The 23,605-nt window shown below is 42.0% G+C and overlaps 1 protein-coding gene across 1 annotated transcript; it reads right to left on the reverse strand.

The window, feature by feature from the left end:
• Nucleotides 1-2,762: 2,762 nt before the first annotated feature.
• LOC121581517 (serine/threonine-protein kinase 17A) lies at nt 2,763-18,978 on the reverse strand. Its single transcript, XM_045224898.1, has 7 exons — nt 18,495-18,978; nt 11,815-12,027; nt 5,678-5,822; nt 5,359-5,485; nt 5,211-5,259; nt 4,917-5,096; nt 2,763-4,638 (listed from the first exon to the last, which is right to left on the reverse strand). The coding sequence occupies exons 1-7, from the start codon at nt 18,773-18,775 to the stop codon at nt 4,293-4,295; spliced, it is 1,341 nt and encodes a 446-aa protein (XP_045080833.1). The 5' UTR covers nt 18,776-18,978; the 3' UTR covers nt 2,763-4,292.
• Nucleotides 18,979-23,605: the final 4,627 nt, after the last annotated feature.

The following is a 23,605-nucleotide window of genomic DNA, read 5'->3' on the forward strand; positions in this document are numbered from 1 at the left end:
CCTGCAGTAAGCATGCCAATTGCACACTCCCTGTGTAATGATCATGCTGTTTAGTCAGCTTCTTGATATGCCACACCTGTCACGTGTATTGATTACCTTGGCAAAGGAGAAATGTTCACTAACAGGGAAGTAAACAAATATGTGCACAACATTTGAGAGAAATAAGCTTTTTGTGTGTATGGAAAATTCTGGGATCTTTTATTTCAGCTCATGAAACATGGGACCAACACTTTACATGTTGCGTTTATAAATTTGTTCAGTATAAATTATCCATCAACCACCTAATGGTAAGCCAGCTAACGGTAGGCGCTAAACTAATAGCAACTCTATAGGCTTGACAGGCTAGCGTTAGAGCAGTTAGCTTAGCATTAGCGTAAACAGATTTTCTCAAAAAATACAACTCTGTAACATATAACACTTGGGTGGGGAGGTATCAGGGCCTAAACCATGTAAACGCAGTAGAAAGAAACCAGAGGAGCTATAAATCAATAAATTCAAACCAGAATATTATCTGGCGCCATTTTTTCTTATGTTATTCTATCGGCTAGCCTTGTATAGCAGGAAACCCAGTCATCTCTATGTCAAGATCACAGTTGTCACATCAATTTACGCATTTAAACTTTACAATTTCAACATAAAAGGTAAGTATCACTCAGATAACCATTTCGACTCTGACATTTCTTTTATAGATAATGTGCTTGTGTAGACCACACACCTGTTTTTGTGACAGGCGTCTTCTTCGAGTGTTTAGGGGAGGGGAGATGCAAACCGCTGTGCTTCTGCGACCGCTGCTCGTGGCAACAGGCATAAGTAATTCCTGGAATACATTTCAAAGCATTAAATGCGTTGACATTTTTTAAGTTGCTCTGGATAAGAGGGTCTGCTAAATGACTAAAATGTAAATGTAAATGTAAATAATGTTCTGAGTACATTTTGCATGATGAAAATACATATCCATATTGTTATCTTTTTGTATTGGGTTCTGAGATTTATATATTATTGAAATATATGATCATATATTTTAAATTATACAACGGGTGGGTCTAATCCTGAATGCTGATTGGTTAAAACCGCATTCCAGACAATCGTTGTTGAAATATCAGAATTCTCAACTCATCATGAGGGGACACAGTTGCTTGCAGGTCTAGGTACCCACACCCCCCTCCCTGTTTTACAGCTAATTTCCTGCAATTCTACACATTTTGCTATAGGGTGGAGGGAAATGTTTGCAGTTTATAATATTATATCTGAGTGAGACACAAACAAAATCAATGGGGGCCCCCCAGCAGGTAATTCGACCATGATAACAAGATAGCTGGCCACAAAACTTGACTGACTATCAGTGACTTGGATAACAAGAGGAAAAACTGCTGATGCACAACCACATTTGGAAATTTCACCTTGTGTATTCTACTATTCTAACTCGCAACAGTAAGTTGAGACCCCGATCTATAGCCAGTTGCCCATCGCTGATCTACAACCATCAAACTACTGAACACTTGAACTGGACTGACCACCTGCTCCGCACCTTAGCACACATCACAACTGCTGCTACCAGACTTTTATTATACTGCTCAATTTAAACACTTGCCCCCCATCCCCAATACACATCTAAATATTGGACTATAAATTGTGCCTTCCTGTATTATACTTATGCAAAAAGAATACTGTTTTATATTCTATTTCCATTTACTTTACGTTCGTATTCTTATTTTTTGTACTATTTCTTATTGTTGCATTGTCGAAAAGGAACCTGCAAGTAAGCATTTAGTTGGACGATGTATACCATGTGTATCCCGTACATATGACTAATAAAACTAGAACGTGAAACTAGTTCACCCAAATTACAAAGATACATGTTGGTTTTCTAAGCAGTCTATGGACAAGATATGACAGCAATCCATGCTTTGGATTCTATCTGGGCTTCATGTCCAAATCATCTTAAAGTATCAAAACAATTATTTTGAAACTAAATGATTTGGGCTTAAATGCTAATAGGTACCATTGTCTTGCATTGGATTTGTGCCAAACATGCAAAAAAGTTAGCGTTTAAAAAAGTGTCCAGGGAAACAAAATCAAAGCATGGATTGCTGTCCATAAACGTCTTACAGGAAACCAATATGTAATTTGGGTGAACTATCCCTTTAACAAAAGTATATGATAAAGATGACAATAGACAGTAACAGAAGCAAGATAAATATTATTATTTCATGAATTGATTCAGATTATCATAATGTGAACTCCTTTTGACGCAAAGATCCTGATGAAATGTGTGGATGATTCAGTTCTCAGTGAATTGGTAAAAAAAAAAAGTTTTAGTGGAAAGCAACCAATCGAAGCAAATGTGTCAATTTTGAGATTTCAAATAGATTAGAACATCTTTCTAACATTGTATATCTGTCATTGAACAGTCTACTCCCCAGGGTCTTGTCACTGGTACAGTGAATGTGCTACTCTGAGCAACAATCATGAGGGTCTCCCCAAGCAAACTCCAGCAGATGGCCATCTACACCACCTTGTTGACTGGTGTTGGCTGCTGCATGATGTATTACCTTCTGCAAGTTAAGTATCACTTAGGTCTTGTCATGTTTATCTTCATATCATGACCTTAGAAAGAGGCAACATATAACATGGATCATAATACAAATATAAATGTGTAAATTAAGACAAAGTCCTCACCTTAGACTTCAAAGGTAATTCCATAATACTCATACATTGTATTTCTGACTGCACTTGTTTTCTTTTCTAGAGAACTTCTCCAGGTCGGACCACCACCGTCTAGCCCTGGAGCAGCTGGAAGCTAACCAGACAGCCATGGACATTCTGGGAGCACCACCCCCGAAGGTCCACAACATCCACCTGTCTGACCGGCACAACCATGTGGAACCCTACACTGCTCTCTGGGGGTCATTCCTCCTGTATGGGAGCCAACTGGCAGCATCACCGTTATCCATCCCTGTTTGCTATACATATTCATGTTACTTTATGTTTCAGATCAAAATCCTAGTGACAGGTTGTAAAGATGGTGGCTACCTCAACACATCCTCAGTTAAAGACCCCAAACACTTGGGCAGGTAATCTTCAATAGTATTCTATAGAAAGACACTCAGAGGAAATTGATTGATCCATAGAATGAAAGTCTACACTGACCTTCAAAGTACATAAAGGCCATTTGACCCAATACAATTGAATGCATCTTCTCCTTGGCGGCACTAAGCGGAATTTAAAGCAGGCAGTGCTGTAGAGGGTTAGTGTACTGACCTCCTCACCACCATCAGAAAAGACAGGACTTGACATAGCCAAACTGGTCTTCCTGATCTGCTCACCAGTCGCCAGAACTAGTGCGATGAAGGTTGAACTGCTGCACTTGTCCGTCTCCTCATGTCAGTCGCAGACATGTAGCCATAGTTATCAACTGAAGAGTAGACAGTCATATTTTTTTAAAGCACAAGAGTGCAATGCCTTTCTTTGTGACATGCATTCCTTCAGCACACCATTGGACCTTGTTTTGACAAAGGGCATACACAAGGTTTAAAATCACCACAGAAATGTCGTTGCTTTGACCAATGTTTATTGATGCTTTGTACATCCTTAAGACATTTACATACATTGTACATACAGGTTTATATACTGTACAAGAAGGAAATAAGTGCTATGTCCATTACATGTCATGCATATTCATTATAAACAGTACTGTCCTGAGCAAAATGTACATGCCTTATGAGAATGAAGGTACTGTAAAGAGCAAATTAACAGTAAATGATTAGTCCAAAGCTATCATATCTTTATAGCCGGTACTTTGAAAAAAACGAACATTTAGTCAATGGTTCCAGTTGTACTATACAGAATCTGTGTGACAAGAAATGTCTCCCAACTATGAAAGGGAGTTTTTGTTCTATTGTTGTCAGATTCATTAGGACATTATTATTTATTCACAGTGAAAATGAAATATGTAAGATAGAAATAAACAAAAAGGAAATAATCACAGTGATATAGATTAATACAAGTTATGATAGCAAACAATTGTACTCATGAATGCTGAACATACTGCATGAATATTAGGAAAATAATGGCAAAAAAGCAAAACATGAACGACATTGACAGAATGTGAAAGAATGGCACCAAACAAAACTTCAGTAGTTCATTAAAATTTCATTAAAATTTATAAAAATGTGACGCAGACAGAGACAGTTTGGCTTGTGAGTGAAGACAGTGTGGTGTGGTAAACAATATACAATCAAATCAGTAAAGATCCCATCTACAGTTGGAGTGCTTATAGGCCTACCCTTCTATCAGAAGATGGTCTTCTGTAGGGAGCTGAATGGCTCCTCGAACGTGAACCGCTTGGAAACGGCCTTCGCATCCGGAAACAGAGTCTCAGGGTTGGGCACCGCTGGCCGGCACGGTCCTATGGTGTAGGCTGCTACTACCATCAGCTCCTCTACCACAGGACCTTCCTCCTCTGAGGATGATGAGGAACAGAAGGATAATGAGGAAGGGGAGGGGGGGTAGGAAGGGGGGGCAGGCTTGGTGTGTGCCCGTTGGCAGATCTCGCTGGTGAGATTCTCTTCCGTCTTCTCTTGGGCTTGCTCCTGGAGCCAGTGATGCCTCAGGCACTCTTCAGCAGAGGCACGAGACCTTTAGGTAAGATGGAGAGGGATGTATCAGTATCACACATTGTTTTCTGTTACATTTTCAATCAAATCAAGAGTATGAAATTCACTGTTGTGCTTTTATCAAGGTCTTCAGTTGAGTTGAAACATTTACATTTTAGAGCGACTTACAGTTAGTGAGTGCATACATTTTCATACTGGCCCCCTGTCATGTGACAGTAGGATTCTTGTTTTAGGAACTACCAAAATCGCTGAAGACTAATAGTTTGTGAATAATAACAATGGTTTGGGAGGAAATCTCACTTGGGCTCTTTGATGAGGAGTGACTGGATGAAGTGGATGGCTGAGGCTGAGAGGGCCTGGAGTTCATCCTCTGTGTAGTCGATGTTGATCTGGGAGATGTTGAGGAAGGTCTCCTGCTTGTCTTCTCCAAGAAATGGTGACGTCCTCGTCAACATCATGTAGGCCAGCACCCCTATGCTCCTGGATTAGCAAGACAAAGCATAGTAAATTATCTGTTGCCATTGGAGAAAAAAAAATGGAACCTCCTTCATTGCTAACTCACAAACATATAGGTTGAGATTTTACTCGTCTTACCACATGTCAGTTGCTGTGCTGATTGGTTCATAATTTAGAATCTCTGGGGCTGCCAACAAGAGTAAGACGTGTGATCATCAAGTTGTTTTTGTGTCAGAATTTATTTGTATGTTCAATAAAAATACAATCAAAAGGGGTTTGCACTCACCGACATACTCTGGGGTGCCCATGATCTCCCTAAGCTCCTGGTTCTGACACAGCCTTCTGGAGAGGCCAAAGTCCACTATCTTTATATCCCCCAGAGGACAGGCACTGGTCAGCAGGATATTCTGAGGCTGAGAGGAGGGACAAGACCATTCAATGGGACAGTGAATGAGGAATATTGAATCAGTGTTTCCTCTGTTTATTCTGTCATGATGTTATGGAGAACTGTTTAATCTGACCTTTCTTTCCAAAATGTTTCAATGTAATGCTAAATGGAGAACAAAATCAGTCAGATATCACAAATACAGCCTCATACTATGTACCTTGAGGTCCAGGTGAACAATGTTGTTCCTGTGTAGGAAGGCCACGCCCTCCAGGATCTGTCTCATTAACCATTTGACCTCCTCCTGGGTGAAGGCCTCGTCTCCCTCGGCAACACACTGGTTAAAGATCTCCCTTCCCGCCGCACTATGGACACAGACAGCAAGTGAGAGGTTATTGGAATGATGGAGAATGTCCCTGAGGACACTGTAGTGAAAAAGACAAATAGGATACTAACAGTCTCTCTACATAATCAACACTTATTCAGCGATCCATAATTCAAACTGAAGAATAGAGTTCATTCAACAACATGGTTTTAGTAAAATAAAACACTCAAAACAGTGTTTCTGAAATTAATGAGAAACACATTTCGAATTTAGAAAAAAACAGTGTCCTTAGTTGTCCTCTTTGTCCCTGTTTATACACAATATGCCATGTGAGAGGATGACCAGTATTTGGTCTCCAACTCCAATGAGACAGAGCTCAGTCAGTGACCTGATTTTCAGTCTGGTATCCCAGTTCAAAGCGGTTGAATTTCAAATTTGTTTACTAGTTTCAAGGACAGAAAAACAAGAATTAAATTGAGGGTGGTGTATGAGCAGTGAGGTAGGTAGGTGTGTGTGTGCGCGTGTGCATGTGAGTGTATAGAGGTCAGTGCGTGCAAACAAGTGTGAGTGTGTGTACTGCGGTTGATGAGTGTTTGCGCAAGTGTGTGTGCAGTGAGGTGTGTGTGTGTGTTTTTCCTCTGGTCTAGGCAGCCAAGGTGATTAACCCCCTGTTGCACAGCAGCCACCCCCCAGCTCCTCATGTGTCGTCTGACAGAACTATAGAGATCCCACGCCGCTCTGGGTCCCTCCCTCTACCACAACCTGCCCACTTCCTCATTTATCTGACTGCTATGTCCCCAGAATATCTACAAAAACAACCAAGTGTCAATTGCAAATGACACCTCTAGCCCCATTCAGATCCTAGATAATTATCAATACAGTTCCGCTCTATTTACATTTACATTGTAGTCATTTAGCAGACGCTCTTATCCAGAGCGATTTACAGTTTTAGTGAGTGCATACATTTCCTACCAAAGTGGAAAATGCCCCATTATCTATTGTATTGTAGAAGTCTCTGACCAAGCCAAATAGTATGAGATCATCTCAATTCACAATGATGACCCTTTTTGAGAGCATTTCTGTTTTGTTTTTCTCATGCAAACAGACCACTCAATAGGGCAGAGAGCCAAGTTTTCACTCACTGGGCACCTTCAAAAGAGAGATTAAAACATTAATACAACACAAACAAAACGTAATCTGGTCAGAACTATAAATATCTCAGCGTGAGTACTGCCATTGACCTACTCAGCTGACAATCATCTGATGCACAGAAAACGCATACAGCAGCCCCAACACAACTCGCAGTAAACACCAGTTAGCCTTGAGCTAGCCTCGAGTTAGGCCCATCTCCCGGCTATCTACCTCTCTGTCAACCGGACGGGACCTCCTAGTGTCGACAAGGAGCCCCGCCGATCCATCACGACTCGTCTGCGACGTAATCGTCTGTGATTTCAACAGGCTTCCCGTTGCGACGACCACGAAGATCCATCTGCTAGCCCCAGCCCGCTAGCACACGTAATCAATCAGCCGTGCTTCCTGCTCGCCTGTGCTGTAGCACCAATTCGATCTGCTCTCGGACTCACATATTGCTGTTCACTGGACCTTATGATCACTCAGCTGCACAGCTGATGCCTGCTGGACTGTTCCTTTACACAGTACCCTGTCCTGTTTATCTGTTTACTCAGCCCAAACTTTCATCGCCATTACCAGTTGTTGTCTTAGCTCTCTCGAATAACACCTGTGATTGCTTTATGACTCTCTCCCATGTCAATATGCCTTGCCTATTGCTGTTCCAGTTAGTTCTTATTTACAATTTCACTGTAAAGCCCCAAGTCCCTCTCAAACTGCCTCAAATAGCTCCTTTGTTCCACCCTCCATACACGAGGAGACCGGCTCAATCGGTGCCTCCAGTGATGCTCTCTCTTTCATTGTTACCCAACGCTTAGGTTTACCTCCACTGTACTCATATCCTTCCATATCCTTGTCTGTACATAATGCCCTGAATCTATTCTACAACGCCCAGAAATCTGCCCCTTTTATTCTCTGTACCCAACGCACTAGAAGACCAGTTCTTAAAGCCTTATTCTAGTCCTCCTGATGTAGAGGTTAACCCAGGCCCTGCAGCCCCCAGTATCACTCCTACTCCCCAGGCGCTATCATTTGTTGACTTCTGTAACCGTAAAAGCCTTGGTTTTTTGCATGTTAACATCAGAAGCCTCCTCCCTACATTTGAGTTATTCACTGCATTAGCGCACTCCGCCAACCCTGATGTTCTAGCAGTGTCTGAATCCTGGCTTAGGAAGGCCACCAAAAATTCAGAAATGTCCATCCCCAACTACAACATTCTCCGTCTAGATAGAACTGCCAAAGGGGGTGGAGTTGCAATCTACTGTAGAGATAGCCTGCAGAGCTCTATCATACTATCCAGGTCTGTGCCCAAACAGTTTAAATCCACCTTTCCAGAAAAGTCTCTCACTGTTGCCGCTTGCTACAGACCCCCCTCAGCCCCCAGCTGCGCCCTGGACACCATATATGAATTGATTGACCCCCATCTATCCTCAGAGTTCGTACTGCTTGGTGACCTAAACTGGGATATGCTTAACACCCCGGCCATCCTACAATCCAAACTAGATGCCCTCAATCTCACACAAATTATCAAGGAACCTACCAGGTACAACCCTAAATCCGTAAACATGGGCACCCTCATAGATATCATCCTGACTAACTTACCCTGTAAATACACCTCTGCTGTCTTCAACCAGGATCTCAGCAATCACTGCCTTATTGCCTGCGTCCGTAACGGGTCCGCGGTCAAACGACCACCCCTCATCACTGTCAAACGCTCCTTAAAACACTTTAGCGAGCAGGCCTTCCTAATTGACCTGGCCCAGGTATCCTGGATGGATATCGATCTCATTCCGTCAGTAGAAAGGATGCCTGGTTCTTTAAAAGTGCTTTCCTCTCAATCATTCAAAAAATTCAGAACTAAGAACAGATATAGCCCCTGGTTCTCCTCAGACTTGGCTGCCCTTGACCAGCACAAAAACATCCTGTGGCGTACTGCATTAGCATCGAATAGCCCCCGCGATATGCAACTTTTCAGGGAAGTTAGGAACCAATATACACAAGCAGTTATGAAAGCAAAGGCTAGCTTTTTCAAACAGAAATTTGCAAAAAGTTTTGGGACACTGTAAAGTCCATGGCGAATAAGAGCACCTCCTCCCAGCTAACCACTGCACTGAGGCTAGGAAACACTATCACCACCGATAAATCTACAATAATTGAGAATTTCAACAAGCATTTTGCTACAGCTGGCCATGCTTTCCACCTGGCTACCACTACCCCGGCCACCAGCTCTGCACCCTCCGCTGCAACTTGCCCATGCCCCCCCCCCCCCAGCTAATCCTTCACACAAATTCAGATGTTCTGAAAGAGCTGCAAAATCTGGACCCCTACAAATCATCTGGGCTAGACAACCTGGACCCTTTCTTTCTAAAATTAGCAGCCAAAATTGTTGCAACCCCTATTACTAGCCTGTTCAACCTCTCTTTCGTAACGTCTGAGATCCCCAGAGATTGGAAAGCTGCCGCGGTCATCCCCCTCTTCAAACTGTTACAGACCTGTATCCATCCTCCCCTGCCTTTCGAAAGTTTTTGAAAGCCAAGTTAACAAACAGATCACCGACCATTTCGAATCCCACCGTACCTTCTCCGCTATGCAATCCGGTTTTCCGAGCTGGTCATGGGTGCACCTCAGCCACGCTCAAGGTCCTAAACGATATTATAACCGCGATCGATAATAGACAGTACTGTGCAGCCGTCTTCATCGACCTGGCCAATGCTTGACTGTCAACCAACGCATTCTTATTGGCAGACTAAATAGCCTTGGTTTCTCAAATGACTGCCTCGCCTGGTTCACCAACTACTTCTCAGATAGAGTTCAATGTGTCAAATCGGAGGGCCTGTTGTCTGGACCTATGGCAGTCTCTATGGGGGTGCCACAGGGTTCAATTCTCGGGCCGACTCTTTTCTCTGTGTATATCAATGGATGTCGCTCTTGCTGCTGGTGACTCTCAGATCCACCTCTACGCAGACAACACCATTTTGTATACATCTGGCTCTTCATTGGACACAAACAAGCTTCATTGCCATACAACACTCCTTCCGTAGCCTCCAACTGCTCTTAAACACAAGTAAAACTAAATGCATGCTCTTCAATCGAACGCTGCTTGCACCAGCCCACCCGACTAGAATCACTACTCTCGGCGGGTTTGACCTAGAGTATGTGGACAACTACAAATACCTAGGTGTCTGGTTAGACTGTAAACTCTCCTTCCAGACTCACATTAAGCATCTCCAATCAAAAGTTAAATCTAGAAATCAGCTTCCTATTTCGCAACAAAGCCTTCACTCATACTGCCAAACATGCCCTCGTAAAACTGACTATCCTACCGATCCTGGACTTCGGCGATGTCATTTACAAAATAGCCTCCAACACTCTACTCAGCAAATTGGATGTAGTCTATCACAGTGCCATCCGTTTTGTCACCAAAGCCCCAGATACTACCCACCACTGTGACCTGTATGCTCTTGTTGGCTGGTCCTCACTACATATTCGTCGCCAAACCCACTGGCTCCAGGTCATCTATAAATCACTGCTAGGCAAATTCCTGCCTTATCTTAGCTCATTGGTCACCATAGCAACACCCACCCGTAGTATGCGCTCCAGCAGGTATATCTCACTGGTCATCCCCAAAGCCAACACCTCCTTTGGCCGCCATTCCTTCCAGTTCTCTGCTGCCAATGACTGGAACGAACTGCAAAAATCTCTGAAGCTGGAGACTCTTATCTCCCTCACTAACTTTAAGCATCAGTTGTCAGAGCACCTTACCGATCACTGCACCTGTACACAGCCCATCTGAAATTAGCCCACCCAACTACCTCATCCCCATATTGTTATTTATTTTGCTCATTTGCACCCCAGTATCTCTATTTGCACATCATCTCTTGCACATTATCATTCCAGTGTTAATACTAAATTGTAATTATCTTGCACTATGGTCTATTTATTGCCTTACCTCCATAACTTGCTACATTTGCACACAATGTATATATATTTTATGTTGTATTTTTGACTTTGTTTTGTTTACCCCATATGTAACTCTGTTGTTGTTTTTAAATCGCACTGCTTTGCTTTATCTTGGCCAGGTCGCAGTTGTAAATGAGAACTTGTTCTCAACTGGCTTACCTGGTTAAATAAATGTTAAATAAATAAAATAAAAATTAAAGAATACTCATCCTGATATTTACCCTATTTAGCCACAATTCCATGTCTCTGATGGTATTCAATTCTCATGAGTATTTCAAATATCCCCTCTTAGATTTGTGCATTCATTGATTGGACTGGTCATGAATTATGGGCCAGTGAACACATACTGCACATGCGGTTTCAATTCGATAGGGAAGTTCAAGGCAAAGTTCGCAGTTAATTATTATTTTTTTAAATATAAAAAAAAAAAAAACGATTCAATGTCTGGAATGCCATGAACAACATGGTCATAGGTCTAATTAAAAACGAGTCACTCTAGTGCACAAAGTCAGTAGATGAGCAGCTGGTCCTAATGGTAGCAAGAAGCAGCAGGGTTCTGACATCCCTCTAGCCTGCTCTACTCAGCGAAGTGTGGCATAGCTACAGCAGGGTTTAGGGTTAGCTGGATTACCCTCCTACTCAGGCAGAGGGACTGGTGGTCTTTCCAACTTACTGCAGTTTTTCCAACTTACTCCCTGATTCCCTGCAGTGGGGCTTGTGGTATTCATCGTTAGGAATGCGAGTGACGACTTTCTGCAAGCTGCTCTTCTCAGCAGAGCAAAGCTGAAGGAGATCGGACCTAGAGCTTGATGTCGCTAGTGAGCTTGAAGAGGTCATGCCGGCAGGTGTGTACACTACACACACACACACTCGTTAACAGTGAATGGGTGTTCATGTAGGTGTACACACACATGTAAACAGCAGCTGTTTGTAGTAATACTTACTACTCAAGCACCAGGACCATCTCTGTCAGGGTCTCGTAGACTTGGTGCAGGTTGATAATTCTGTGGCTAGGGTTGGTGAGCTCCAGCACAGCGATCTCATGGAGCACGTCCACTCTGCAGTCCTGACCCTTCCTCCTCTTCCTCAGGAACTTGGCTGCGTACTCTGTCCCTGTGCTCTTCTCCATGCATCTCTTCACTATGGCAAACTTCCCCCTGGAGACAGATGGGGGACTTAACGTTACAAATATTGAAGTACAGGCTTTAATGATGAGCAAACTGCCCCATAGGACTACAGTGTGACTAAAAAGTAATGAATACGTTTGAGAAGGCCAACTATAGTGATACGATGATAGTGATTGTTGATGGCGATTACGCATTTTGGTGGATAATCAAGATAGTAATTTACATCACACATTGCTTTGTCCTCCCTTAATTAGAAGCATTACACCTGAATGCAGGTAGACGTAGAGTGAAAATGAATTGTTGGGAAATGGGCAATAAGGTGACAAGCCATCCATAGTTGTCATGGTCACTGAATATGCCTTCTTCTCCCTGCATTCCTTCTTCATTAAATCATTAGTAAAACCAAGGCGACCTTCAAGCTCACCCAACCATTGATTTTAAATGACCCACTTCAGTGCCCAGACAGGGAGCCATGCCGTGTTAATCAATGACCTCATACAGCATTATTGGCTGGCTAGTGGTCATGTTTTGGCTCTGGGCTTGATGCTCCAATGACTACCTCTACCCTCACATGCAGTGAGATTCAGCAAACTATGTCTTCATACATAGACCTCCACATATAAGGACTGTAACAGACAATGAAGTCACCATTTACCTAAGCTATCAACCATGCCCAATACTATAACGTCATTACAAGTTGTAAATATGGTAGTAGGTTCAGAGTAGTGCCATGCATGCCTCAATCCCTAAATCCAGTTATTCAAAGCGGAGTCTTTCTAGCCTTTAACCCAGGCTGACGTTGTTAACCCTTGCTGCTGCTGCTGATAAACCCATTAATGTCTTTAGTTGGGAACAGGTGCATGGGCTCTATACTGTGTGCGTGTGAGAAAGTGATTATAGGGCAGAAGGTAGGTGGGTTAAGGTGAAAACCCACTCAGCCCAAACAGGATCACACTCACCACAAATGAATGATCTTTATTGCAGTTTACCTGACTATGGGCAGCTTTCCCCAGACACATGTTCAATGGAGAATTTCCATTGAAAGTGCTTTTTAAGTCCAGGACTACACTAGCCCTAAGTGTTTATTGGGCTACCTGGAAAAAGTGGCCCAGGAAAATATAAAATAAAAAGACTCAACTTTCAGCTCATTCACAAGAGGTCTGAGCTCACTCAAACTCATAACTAGGGCCAGGAGTTTTGGGGCACTTTGAGTCACTCATTGTCCACTATTGTTGCTGCAGGTAGGAAATCCTAGGAAATGTAGTAATTGACACAAGCTGTCTCCAACAAATCTGGTTGTGCGCGTGTTTGTCGAGGGGGATTGTCTAAGCCAGAGGAGGCATAGCTCTGCGAATCTCAAAAGTTCCAGTGCAGTCAAAAACGTGATTTTCCTGTGAGACACACACAAACACACAGAGGTCAGTACCGTTTAATATGAGGGAGGACGCTATTTATTAAAATGAGCATGGCCTTATTTATATGACAGCATATTGATGACTGTCATTCATATTACATTTCACCCAGCTCAATGTAACGTCAATAGGTTTAGGCTACTACATGATACATACATTTTCCCTACACCCATCATGAGGTTGGTAAAACCTAGCCTATGAATGAAAGTTTACAATGTACGCTAGGTGCACAGGTCAAGAGAAATTTGAGTAATCAAGGTGACAGACATTGACACATTCAATACCGCCTTGCACACTCTTGCCTGCATCTAGAGGATCTAGGGTGTAATCATTAGTTCAACAGTTGCAAACGAGAGTTTCCATTGGACAAATTCAGGTATGTTTATCCCCGTTTGAGAAATGTTTTAACAGAATCGGCAGAATAACTACACCCCTGATCACATGCAAACACAGTTCACTTTCATAGCAGCCTTTGATCGTTGTATAATTTATTCTCGCATCTACGCGCTCTCCTCACCTTTTCGCTTCGCTTGTGGAATTCAGAGCACAACACATCAGCTGTCTGATGCCAAACCTTCATATCATAACTGCTAACCGCTACACACAGCCTACATCATTGTCACCATATTATAACATCATAGTCAGCATAGCTACTAGAACTAACACGTTAGTAAACCCAGTTGCAATAAATTAATTAAACCAAAAGCTTAAAATTGACTTGGAAGAGTTCCAGTATTGGCTAGCCATAGCCAGCTAGCTAACATAGCATCCCTATCTGTTTGAGCAGGCTAAACTAGCTAGCTGCATTCGCTAGCTTAGCAAAAAAAATACAAATAATATATACACACACACACCTAGCTCTCTCGTCTCCATTTTTGAAGAAATTAATTTGTTCAAAACTGTTCAACTATTGTCTCTCTCGCTCTGAGTCAACTACTCACCACATTTTTATGCACTGCAGTGTTAGCTAGCTGTAGCTTATGCTTTCAGTACTAGATTCTCTAATCATTTGATTGAATGGACAACATGTCAGTTCACGCTGCAAGAGCTCTGATAGGTTGGAGGACGTCCTCCGGAAGTTGTAATAATTACTGTGTAAGTCTATGGAAGGGGGTAAGAACCACGAGCCTCCTAGGTTTTGTATTGAAGTCAATGTACCCAGAGTAGGACAGAAACTAGCTGTCCTCCGGCTACACCATGGTGCTACCCCAGAGTGCTGTTGAGGCTACTGTAGACCTTAATTGCAAAAATTTGTTTTAATCAATTATTTGGTGAAGTGAATATATTTAGTATAGTTTTATCTAAAAAGGATAACTTAATATTTCACTATTTACATTTTTCTGAAAGTCACTGATGGTCCTCCCCTTCCCCCCCTGAGGAGCCTCCACTGGACACACACAGGCTTTCAGAAAGTATTCACACCCCTTGACTTTTTCCACATTTTGTTGTGTTACAGCCTGAATTTAAAATTGATTACATTTAGATCGTTGGTCACTGGCCTACACACACAACCCCATAATGTCAAAGTGTAATTAAGTTTAGACATTTTTACAAATTTATTAAAAATGAAAAGCTGAATGTCTTGAGTATTCAACCCCTTTGTTATGGCAAGCCTAAATAAGTTCAGGAGTAAAAATGTGCTAAACAAGTCACATAATAAGTTGCTTGACCTCACTTGGTGTGCAATAGTGTTTAACATCATTTTTGAATGACCACCTCATCTCTGTACCCCACACATACATTTATCTGTAAGGTCCCTCACTCGAGCACTGAATTTCAAACAGGAAGGTTTTGCAATGCCTCGCAAAGAAGGGCACATATTGGTAGATGGGTGTAAAAAAAAGAAAGAAAAAAAGATGACATTGGGTGAAGTTATTAATTACACTTTGGATGGTGTATCAGTACACCCAGTCACTACAAAGAGACAGGTGTCCTTCCTAACTCAGTTGCCAGAGAGGAAGGAAACTGCTCAGGGATTTCACCACGAGGCCAATGGTGATTTTACAACATTTACAGAGTTTAATGGCTGTGATAGGAGAAAACTGAGGATGGATCAACAACATTGTACACTTAACAAAAATATAAATGTAACATGCAACAATTTCAAAGATTTTACTTAGTTACAGTTCATAAGGAAATCAGTCTATTGAAATGAATTAATTAGGCCCTAATCTATGGATTTCAAATTAAAGGGAATATAGATATGCATATGTTGGTCACATATCTTAAAAAAGGTGGCCGTGGATCAGAAAACCAGTCAGTATCTGGTGTGACCACCATTTGCCTCATGCAGAACAACATCTCCTTCGCATAGAGTCGATCAGGCTGTTGATTGTGGCCTGTGGAATGTGGTCCCACTCCTTTTCAATGACTCTGCGAAGTTGCTGGATATTGGCTGAAACTGGAACACGCTGTCGTACACGTCGATCTAGAGCATCCCAAACACGCTCAATGGGTGACATGTCTGGTGAGTATACAGGTCATGGAAGAACTGGGACATTTTCAGCTTCCAGGAATTGTGTACAGATCCTTGCAACATGGGGTCGTGCATTATCATGCTAAAACATGAGGTGCTGGCGGCGGATGAATGGCACGACAATGGGCCTCAGGATCTCGTCACGGTATCTCTGTGCATTCAAATTGCCATCGATAAAATGCAATTATGTTCGTCTTCTGTAGCTTAGGCCTGCCCATACCATAACCCCATCACCACCATGGGGCACTCTGTTCACAGCGTTGACATCAGCAAACCGCTCGCCCACACGACGCCATACACGCCATCTGCCCGGTACAGTTGAAACCGGGATTCATCCCTGAAGAGCACAGTTCTCCAGCGTGCCAGTGGCCATCGAAAGTGAGCATTTTCCCACTTTAGTTGGTTACGAAACTGGTGAGGACGATGAGCATGCAGATGAGCTTCCCTGAGACAGTTTCTGACAGTTTGTGCAGAAATTCAAACCCATAGTTTCATCAGCTGTCCGGGTGGCTGATCGCAGACGATCCTGCAGGTAAAGAAGCCGGATGTGGCGGTCCTGGGCGGGCGTGGTTAAACATGGTCTGCGGTTGCAAGGCCGTATTCTCATGAACCATAAATCCAGTATGTTGGCCCATGGTACATCTCTTAACTTAGTTCGAGAAAAGCTAAGGGATTGGTTTAGAGATGGCTGAGTTATTTATAAGTAATTCTAGTGTCAAAATTTACTACAAAGTGTAAATAGGATAATTTTGCTCATAAAGTCAGTCTCGTCTAAAACTGAGTTTGGAACATCTGTGCATCACAACGGGTAAATCAAGGTTGGGTTTTGATTTGACAATGTCCATTTGCCAACTAACATGGAGTGAACAGCTGCAGTGATTGCGCTCAATCCAATAGCATAGACAGTATAACAGACCTGCCCAGCAGCTCCGACTGTTTACATAATACAACACGTCGCAAAAAATTTTACTTGAGAATTACTGCACCAAACACCTTAATTGGGTGTAAAATTGCGCAACTAAAACATCCTCGTCAAAATGTATTGCATATTTAGTTTGTCATCTTAGATTCATTCTGGGGATTTTGGTGAAGTGAAATAGGCTTCCGTGTCTACAGTGTCTCATAGGGGACAAACATCATTAACCAAACATGGAATCGGTCAGGAAACACACCTCCAAGTCCGAAATGTCGTTTTTCTAATGAGTAACAGAAAAACATAAGTGCCCATCGGCGTGTTCAGTGGCTCTTTAGAACGTGTCATCGCTATCATGGACATCCCTAAGTGAACCACACTGAATTTGGAGTTGATATCTAAAACAACAACTCATTCTTTGCATATGTAACGCGAATGAAAACAACAATCTGCAATCATCTTCTCCTCATCTACATCAGATTGACTCCAGATTTTCAATCAGGATAGATTTTCCTCCATCTTGGAAATGTTTGAAAACCTTTGAAAAAGGTGAGCCGTTGTTGCTCCTAGATGTTTTCACTTCACAATAACAGCACTAACAGTTGACCTGGGAAGCTCTAGCAGTGCAGAAATTTGGCGAACTGACTTGTTGGAAAGGTGGCATCCTATGACGGTGCCACTTTGAAAGTCACTGAGCTCTTCAGTAAAGCCGTTCTACTGCCACTGTTTGTCTATGGAGATTACATGGCGGTGTGCTCGATTTTATACACCTGTCAGCAACAGGAGTGGCTGAAATAGCCTAATCCACTAATTTGAAGCGTGTACACATACTTTTGTATAAGTGTAGCTGAAAATACAATATTTTTGGTTATGGAAAAGATGTCACAGCGGTTTAGTTTATATAATTATTCTCCACACTATACTTGCTTGTTTTGTCACAAACTGAAATTAGGCAAACTATTAGAATTTTAGCAACCGGGAAATGGCGGACCGATTTTCTGCATAGTGCACCTTTAAGGGAATTAACTTACAGTAGTATTGGACTTGGCCAACTAGTTTACAACAGAACAAGTTACCCATGGGCAAATATTGTACTACTGTATCTTGTCTCAGATATCCAGATAAACTATGAACAAATGATGAATACATAACAGTATGCCTATCTATGAGTGCCCATGGTTTTGGAATAGATTCAACACTTTTGTTCATACTTTTGCATTGACAAATCTCCCGTGCCACTATGTACTATAGCTTGCTTCAGTTCTCTTTATGTTTAGTATGTCAAGGGCTAGACTCACTTGCCAGTCTTGCACTTACAGCTGGGGAAAGGGACTAGGCAATGAGTATCTACTGTATCTTTAATGCAATTGTATTTATGTCATCCTGACAGTTTTGACTTGAAACGATGGACTCCTCATGTTTTAGCATGAAAATGTCAAATGCCTAAATGTATGTTAAAAACGCACATCCTTGATAAATAAATGACAAGATATTCATACATCCAATGGATGGTGCCTGAGGTTACCCACTTTGAACATTGATTAAAAAGGACAACCATGCACTATGATCTACAAAGTATCCCACGTTGGAACATGAGTATTTATACACCCAGGCAGAGAATAACAAAAAGTTAGGCCTACTGTATGTTTTTTAAAGGTCCAACCTGTTAACTTACTACCTACAATGTTCAACTCACCTGCCTAGCTCTTTGCCAGGTATAACGTTGTAGAGTTCCTGAAATGACTCGGTCCTGATTGGGGTTTTGATGTTGTCTAGAAGAAGCGCAGTGGCTCCCCGGTTCGTCTCGGTCTGACGGAGGCATCTTGTGCAGCTTCTTGTGTCGGTGACCCTAGGATTGGGTGGTGGTACCATTCTCGGTTCACTTGTTGAATATTCTTTAATATAAAGATGCGTTGTTGAGAGTGCAACAAAATTCCCGTTCTTTTGCGTTTTGGAGAAGCTTCCAAGTAAGGGCATTTATGACCAAACCTAATTTTGTATTCTAGTCAACCACTCTGTGTCAAATGAGATACTTAAATGTTATCCGCAGTTGTGAGGCAGTCATGCATAGACAGTTGTTTGACTGGCTGTTCTGTAACGCTCTTGGCAAAAGTCAATTTAGCACAGAGGCAGTAGCTGATATATCTCACCCATAGACATAGATAGACACCGCATCATTGTATCTGTCCTATTATGGCGTCTGTGAGAGCATGGGCAGCGCTCTCCATTTTGAAGTAGTCAATTTTCTTCTTCTACTACTTCTATGAGTTGGCAAACAAACTGAAAGGGTCCATACTGCCACCTGCAGGGTATTGTTTGAACAGGTATAAAGCCACAGATGGCGATTTACTGCCACCTGCAGTTATGGAATGTTTTCTCACAAGTATAATTCATTGGCTGATCCCTCCTGATGACCCGGATGGAATCATGTGATCCTTCCTCAAACCACAGGAAGTTCCACCCATTTGACTACTTAAAAATGGTGAAAGTCCTCAATGATGCTTCCCATGGTAAATCAGACTTTTGGGCACTTGAGTCCTCTATCTATCTATCTCTATGATCTCACGAGAACGCACTTCCGGAATGTTGCCTCTTCAAGAATAAATAGGTGCATCTTCATTTATAAGTCCAACAATGTATGTAGCAACAGGGTACCACAGTATGAGTAATAATACCCATAAAACCTAGCGGTCAAACAATGAAATGGTTCCAATCGTTTTTTCCACCATTCATTTTTCCCATAGGGGATTTTAGAAACACTTAAAGTAAGGGCTGTGTTTCGTGTCGGCTTACCCTGGTGTGACTTTTATCAATATATTAGCCTGCATTTACCCCCCAAAAACGAAATGCTAATTAGCTGCTAATGTGTAGTTCATAAAGAACTACAAATGCCTTGATGATCTGGACGAGATTGCCGAATTGAGGCAAAGGTAAGAATCTCTGGATTAACTATCTACTGTTAGCTAAATTTAATAATGAATAAATTGGCTACATTTCTTTAAATTGGCAATGATGTTAAATGTCTTGTGCAAATTTTAAATTGATACAATACCTGTTAGTAAAGGTGTCAGCTGGATATGACGTGCAGGAGCTTGCAGGGATTTGTAGTCTTGCATAGCTACGTTGATGCTAATTAGCATTTTCGAATCTGAGAGTAAATAGAGCCAAATATATTGATAAAAATCACCTTGTCCGAGAGAGATTTACATGGTTATCAAAACATCCAGCCAGGGTAAGCCTACACGATACACAGCCTTTATTTTAAGTGTTTCTAAAATTCCCTATGGGAAAAATGAATGGTGGGAAAACAATTGGAACCATTTCCCTGTTTGACCACTAGGTTTTATGGGTATTATGACAACTCCAGTGTGGGGCTCTACTTCAGATTTCTCCTTTAATGAGGCGGGCGGGGTCTTGAACTTGAGCTCATGTAGCCAGCCCAGCCTAACCCTGCATTCATAACCAAGTGGGAAGGGGATATTTACCACTTACGACTGGGGAAAAATCCACTTGAATGCTCCCCCCAAACTGGTAAGTAGGCTACTAGTTGGAAACTCATCTATCATCCCTGAGCTTCAACTTCTCCCACATGCTGACCTCTGACGTCACGTACTAAGGAAATTACCAAAATAACAGCATTTTCGGTAGTTAAATTCAACAACTAAATATTATTTATAAAAAGCAATCTATTAGTATGTTTTTTTTAACACTGTAATTTGTTTGCAAGCATGATAGCTGTACTTTTAGTTTATGGGTGATGAAGCTTGTTTGCCATTAGCCAATCAGTGTTTCTTAACGAGTTCAAAGCACATGAATGCATCCAACTGGTATTTACTACTTCCCAACTGGAAATGACCACCTTCCCACTCATAAAACTAGTAGAAGAAAGGTGCTTTACAAAGTTATTGTTTATTGACATTCGTTAACAGTACTATGTTCGAATTGAAAGCGCAGCCTGAGAATTACTGCATGTGAGCCCAACAGACAACCAAAGAATACTGTCTGGCAATGAAAATCTATGAGGAAAAAGTGGGGAAAGACAGTGAAACATGTAGACCCGTGAGAGGGTTTCTGAGAACTAAAGAATGGTCATAAAACGTTCACTAGCTGCAAACAATATCTTAATGGAGAAATATCGTGTGAGATTTTCAAAATAAGCAACAGATTATTGTTTGAAAATTGCATTGCTTGTTCTTCACCACAGAAAATGTGCATAGCATGAGACACATTTTCAACAGTAACTTAAAACATTCTGATACATATACAGTGGGGAGAACAAGTATTTGATACACTGCCGATTTTGCAGGTTTTCTTACTTAAAGCATGTAGAGGTCTGTAATTTTTATCATAGGTACACTTCAACTGTGAAAGACGGAATCTAAAACAAAAATCCAGAAAATCACATTGTATGATTTTTAAGTAATTAATTTGCATTTTATTGCATGACATAAGTATTTGATCACCTACCAACCAGTAAGAATTCCGGCTCTCACAGACCTGTTAGTTTTTCTTCAAGAAGCCCTACTGTTCTCCACTCATTACCTGTATTAACTGCACCTGTTTGAACTTGTTACCTGTATAAAAGACACCTGTCCACACACTCAATTAAACAGACTCCAACCTCTCCACAATGGCCAAGACCAGAGAGCTGTGTAAGGACATCAGGGATAAAATTTTAGACCTGCACAAGGCTGGGATGGGCTACAGGACAATAGGCAGCAATGGTGAGAAGGCAACAACTGTTGGCGCAATTATTAGAAGATGGAAGAAGTTCAAGATGACGGTCAATCACCCTCGGTCTGGGGCTCCATGCAAGATCTCACCTCGTGGGGCATCAATGATCATGAGGAAGGTGAGGGATCAGCCCAGAACTACACGGCAGGACCTGGTCAATGACCTGAAGAGAGCTGGGACCACAGTCTCAAAGAAAACCATTAGTAACACACTACGCCGTCATGGATTACAATCCTGCAGCGCACGCAAGGTCCCCCTGCTCAAGCCAGCGCATGTCCAGGCCCGTCTGAAGTTTGCCAATGACCATCTGGATGATCCAGAGGAGGAATGGGAGAAGGTCATGTGGTCTGATGAAACAAAAATAGAGCTTTTTGGTCTAAACTCAACTCGCCGTGTTTGGAGGAAGAAGAAGGATGAGTACAACCCCAAGAACACCATCCCAACCGTGAAGCATGGAGGTGGAAACATCATTCTTTGGGGATGCTTTTCTGCACAGGACGACTGCACCGTATTGAGGGGAGGATGGATGGGGCCATGTATCGCGAGATCTTGGCCAACAACCTCCTAAGAGCATTGAAGATGGGTCGTGGCTGGGTCTTCCAGCATGACAACGACCCGAAACACACAGCCAGGGCAACTAAGGAGTGGCTCCGTAAGAAGCATCTCAAGGTCCTGGAGTGGCCTAGCCAGTCTCCAGACCTGAACCCAATAGAACATCTTTGGAGGGAGCTGAAAGTCCGTATTGCCCAGCGACAGCCCCGAAACCTGAAGGATCTGGAGGTCTGTATGGAGGAGTGGGCCAAAATCCCTGCTGCAGTGTGTGCAAACCTGGTCAAGACCTAAAGGAAACATATTATCTCTGTAATTGCAAACAAAGGTTTCTGTACCAAATATTTAAGTTCTGCTTTTCTGATGTATCAAATACTTATGTCATGCAATAAAATGCAAATTAATAACTTAAAAATCATACAATGTGATTTTCTGGATTTTTGTTTTAGATTCCGTCTCTCACAGTTGAAGTGTACCTATGATAAAAATGACAGACCTCTACATGCTTTGTAAGTAGGAAAACCTGCAAAATTGGCAGTGTATCAAATACTTGTTCGCCCCACTGTACATACTGTACAAAAACATAGTGTAGACAATAAATAAATAGAAAATACATTAATAACTCCCTTCAATTTTGTACTGCATATCTGACATTTTGTCATTTCAAAATGCTTTCTGACAATATTTCATAATAGCAACTATAAATGCACTCACTATACATTCCAAAATCTTAATTGTCCAAGGAAATGAACACCAGAGATAAAGTGAAAAGATTTGAACAGAAACATAGGTCATGTAAGTACAGTAGTAGTGTTCAATATCAGTTTCTGGTGTCTCTCTTCTAATATCAAACTACTATAACAATGAACATGAAGATGCAGATTATTCAATTGGTCTGCAACCAACTCAGTTAGAGGCCTACGTACACTACCAGTCAAAAGTTTGGACACACCTACTCATTCAAGGGGTTTTCTTTATTCTTACTATTTTCTACATTGTAGAATAATAGTGAAGACATCAAAACTATGAAATAACACATATGGTATCATGTAGTAACCAAAAACATGCCATAGAAGAGTTGGCTACAGCATATACAGTATACAAACCAGGCAACAGGGATGATGCTTCAACACATGTCAAATAGGGCGGCAGGTAGCTTAGTGGTTAAGAGCGTTGTGCCAGTAACCGAAAGGTCGCTTAGGTGAAACATCTGTCGATGTGCCCTTGAGCAAGGCACTTAACCCTATGTAACGATCCCGGCAGTCTGAGTCGGGTCCTGTCTGTGGACTAGTTTTTATGTTCGTGATCTCCAGTTTCCCGAGGGTTCTGGAACGCTCCGGGGAGCTCTCTTGATTTCCGCACCTGCATCCCATCAGCAATCTGCACACCTGGTCCTGATCATCACCCTTCTTAGGCTCTGGCCTAACATCCATTCCCCTGCCGGATCGTTAGCCATAAACAGTATGTTTGCCAGCGTATCAGCCTCAGAGTACTAGCGTTAGTTTTGTTGTTTTTTGCATCTTG

The sequence above is a fragment of the Coregonus clupeaformis genome, chromosome 14 (genome assembly GCF_020615455.1).
Source record: "Coregonus clupeaformis isolate EN_2021a chromosome 14, ASM2061545v1, whole genome shotgun sequence".
In the NCBI taxonomy this organism is placed as follows: Eukaryota; Metazoa; Chordata; class Actinopteri; order Salmoniformes; family Salmonidae; genus Coregonus; species Coregonus clupeaformis.

Excerpts from the sequence above, each read along its gene's own strand:
- LOC121581517 (XM_045224898.1), bottom strand. The coding sequence starts at position 18,775 with ATGCCCTTACTTGGAAGCTTCTCCAAAACGCAAAAGAACGGGAATTTT. Across the intron at positions 5,260-5,358 it reads GGGCACCCCAGAGTATGTCG|CCCCAGAGATTCTAAATTAT; the intron begins GTGAGTGCAAAC and ends TCTTGTTGGCAG. Across the intron at positions 4,639-4,916 it reads CTCCTCATCAAAGAGCCCAA|GTCTCGTGCCTCTGCTGAAG; the intron begins GTGAGATTTCCT and ends TCTTACCTAAAG.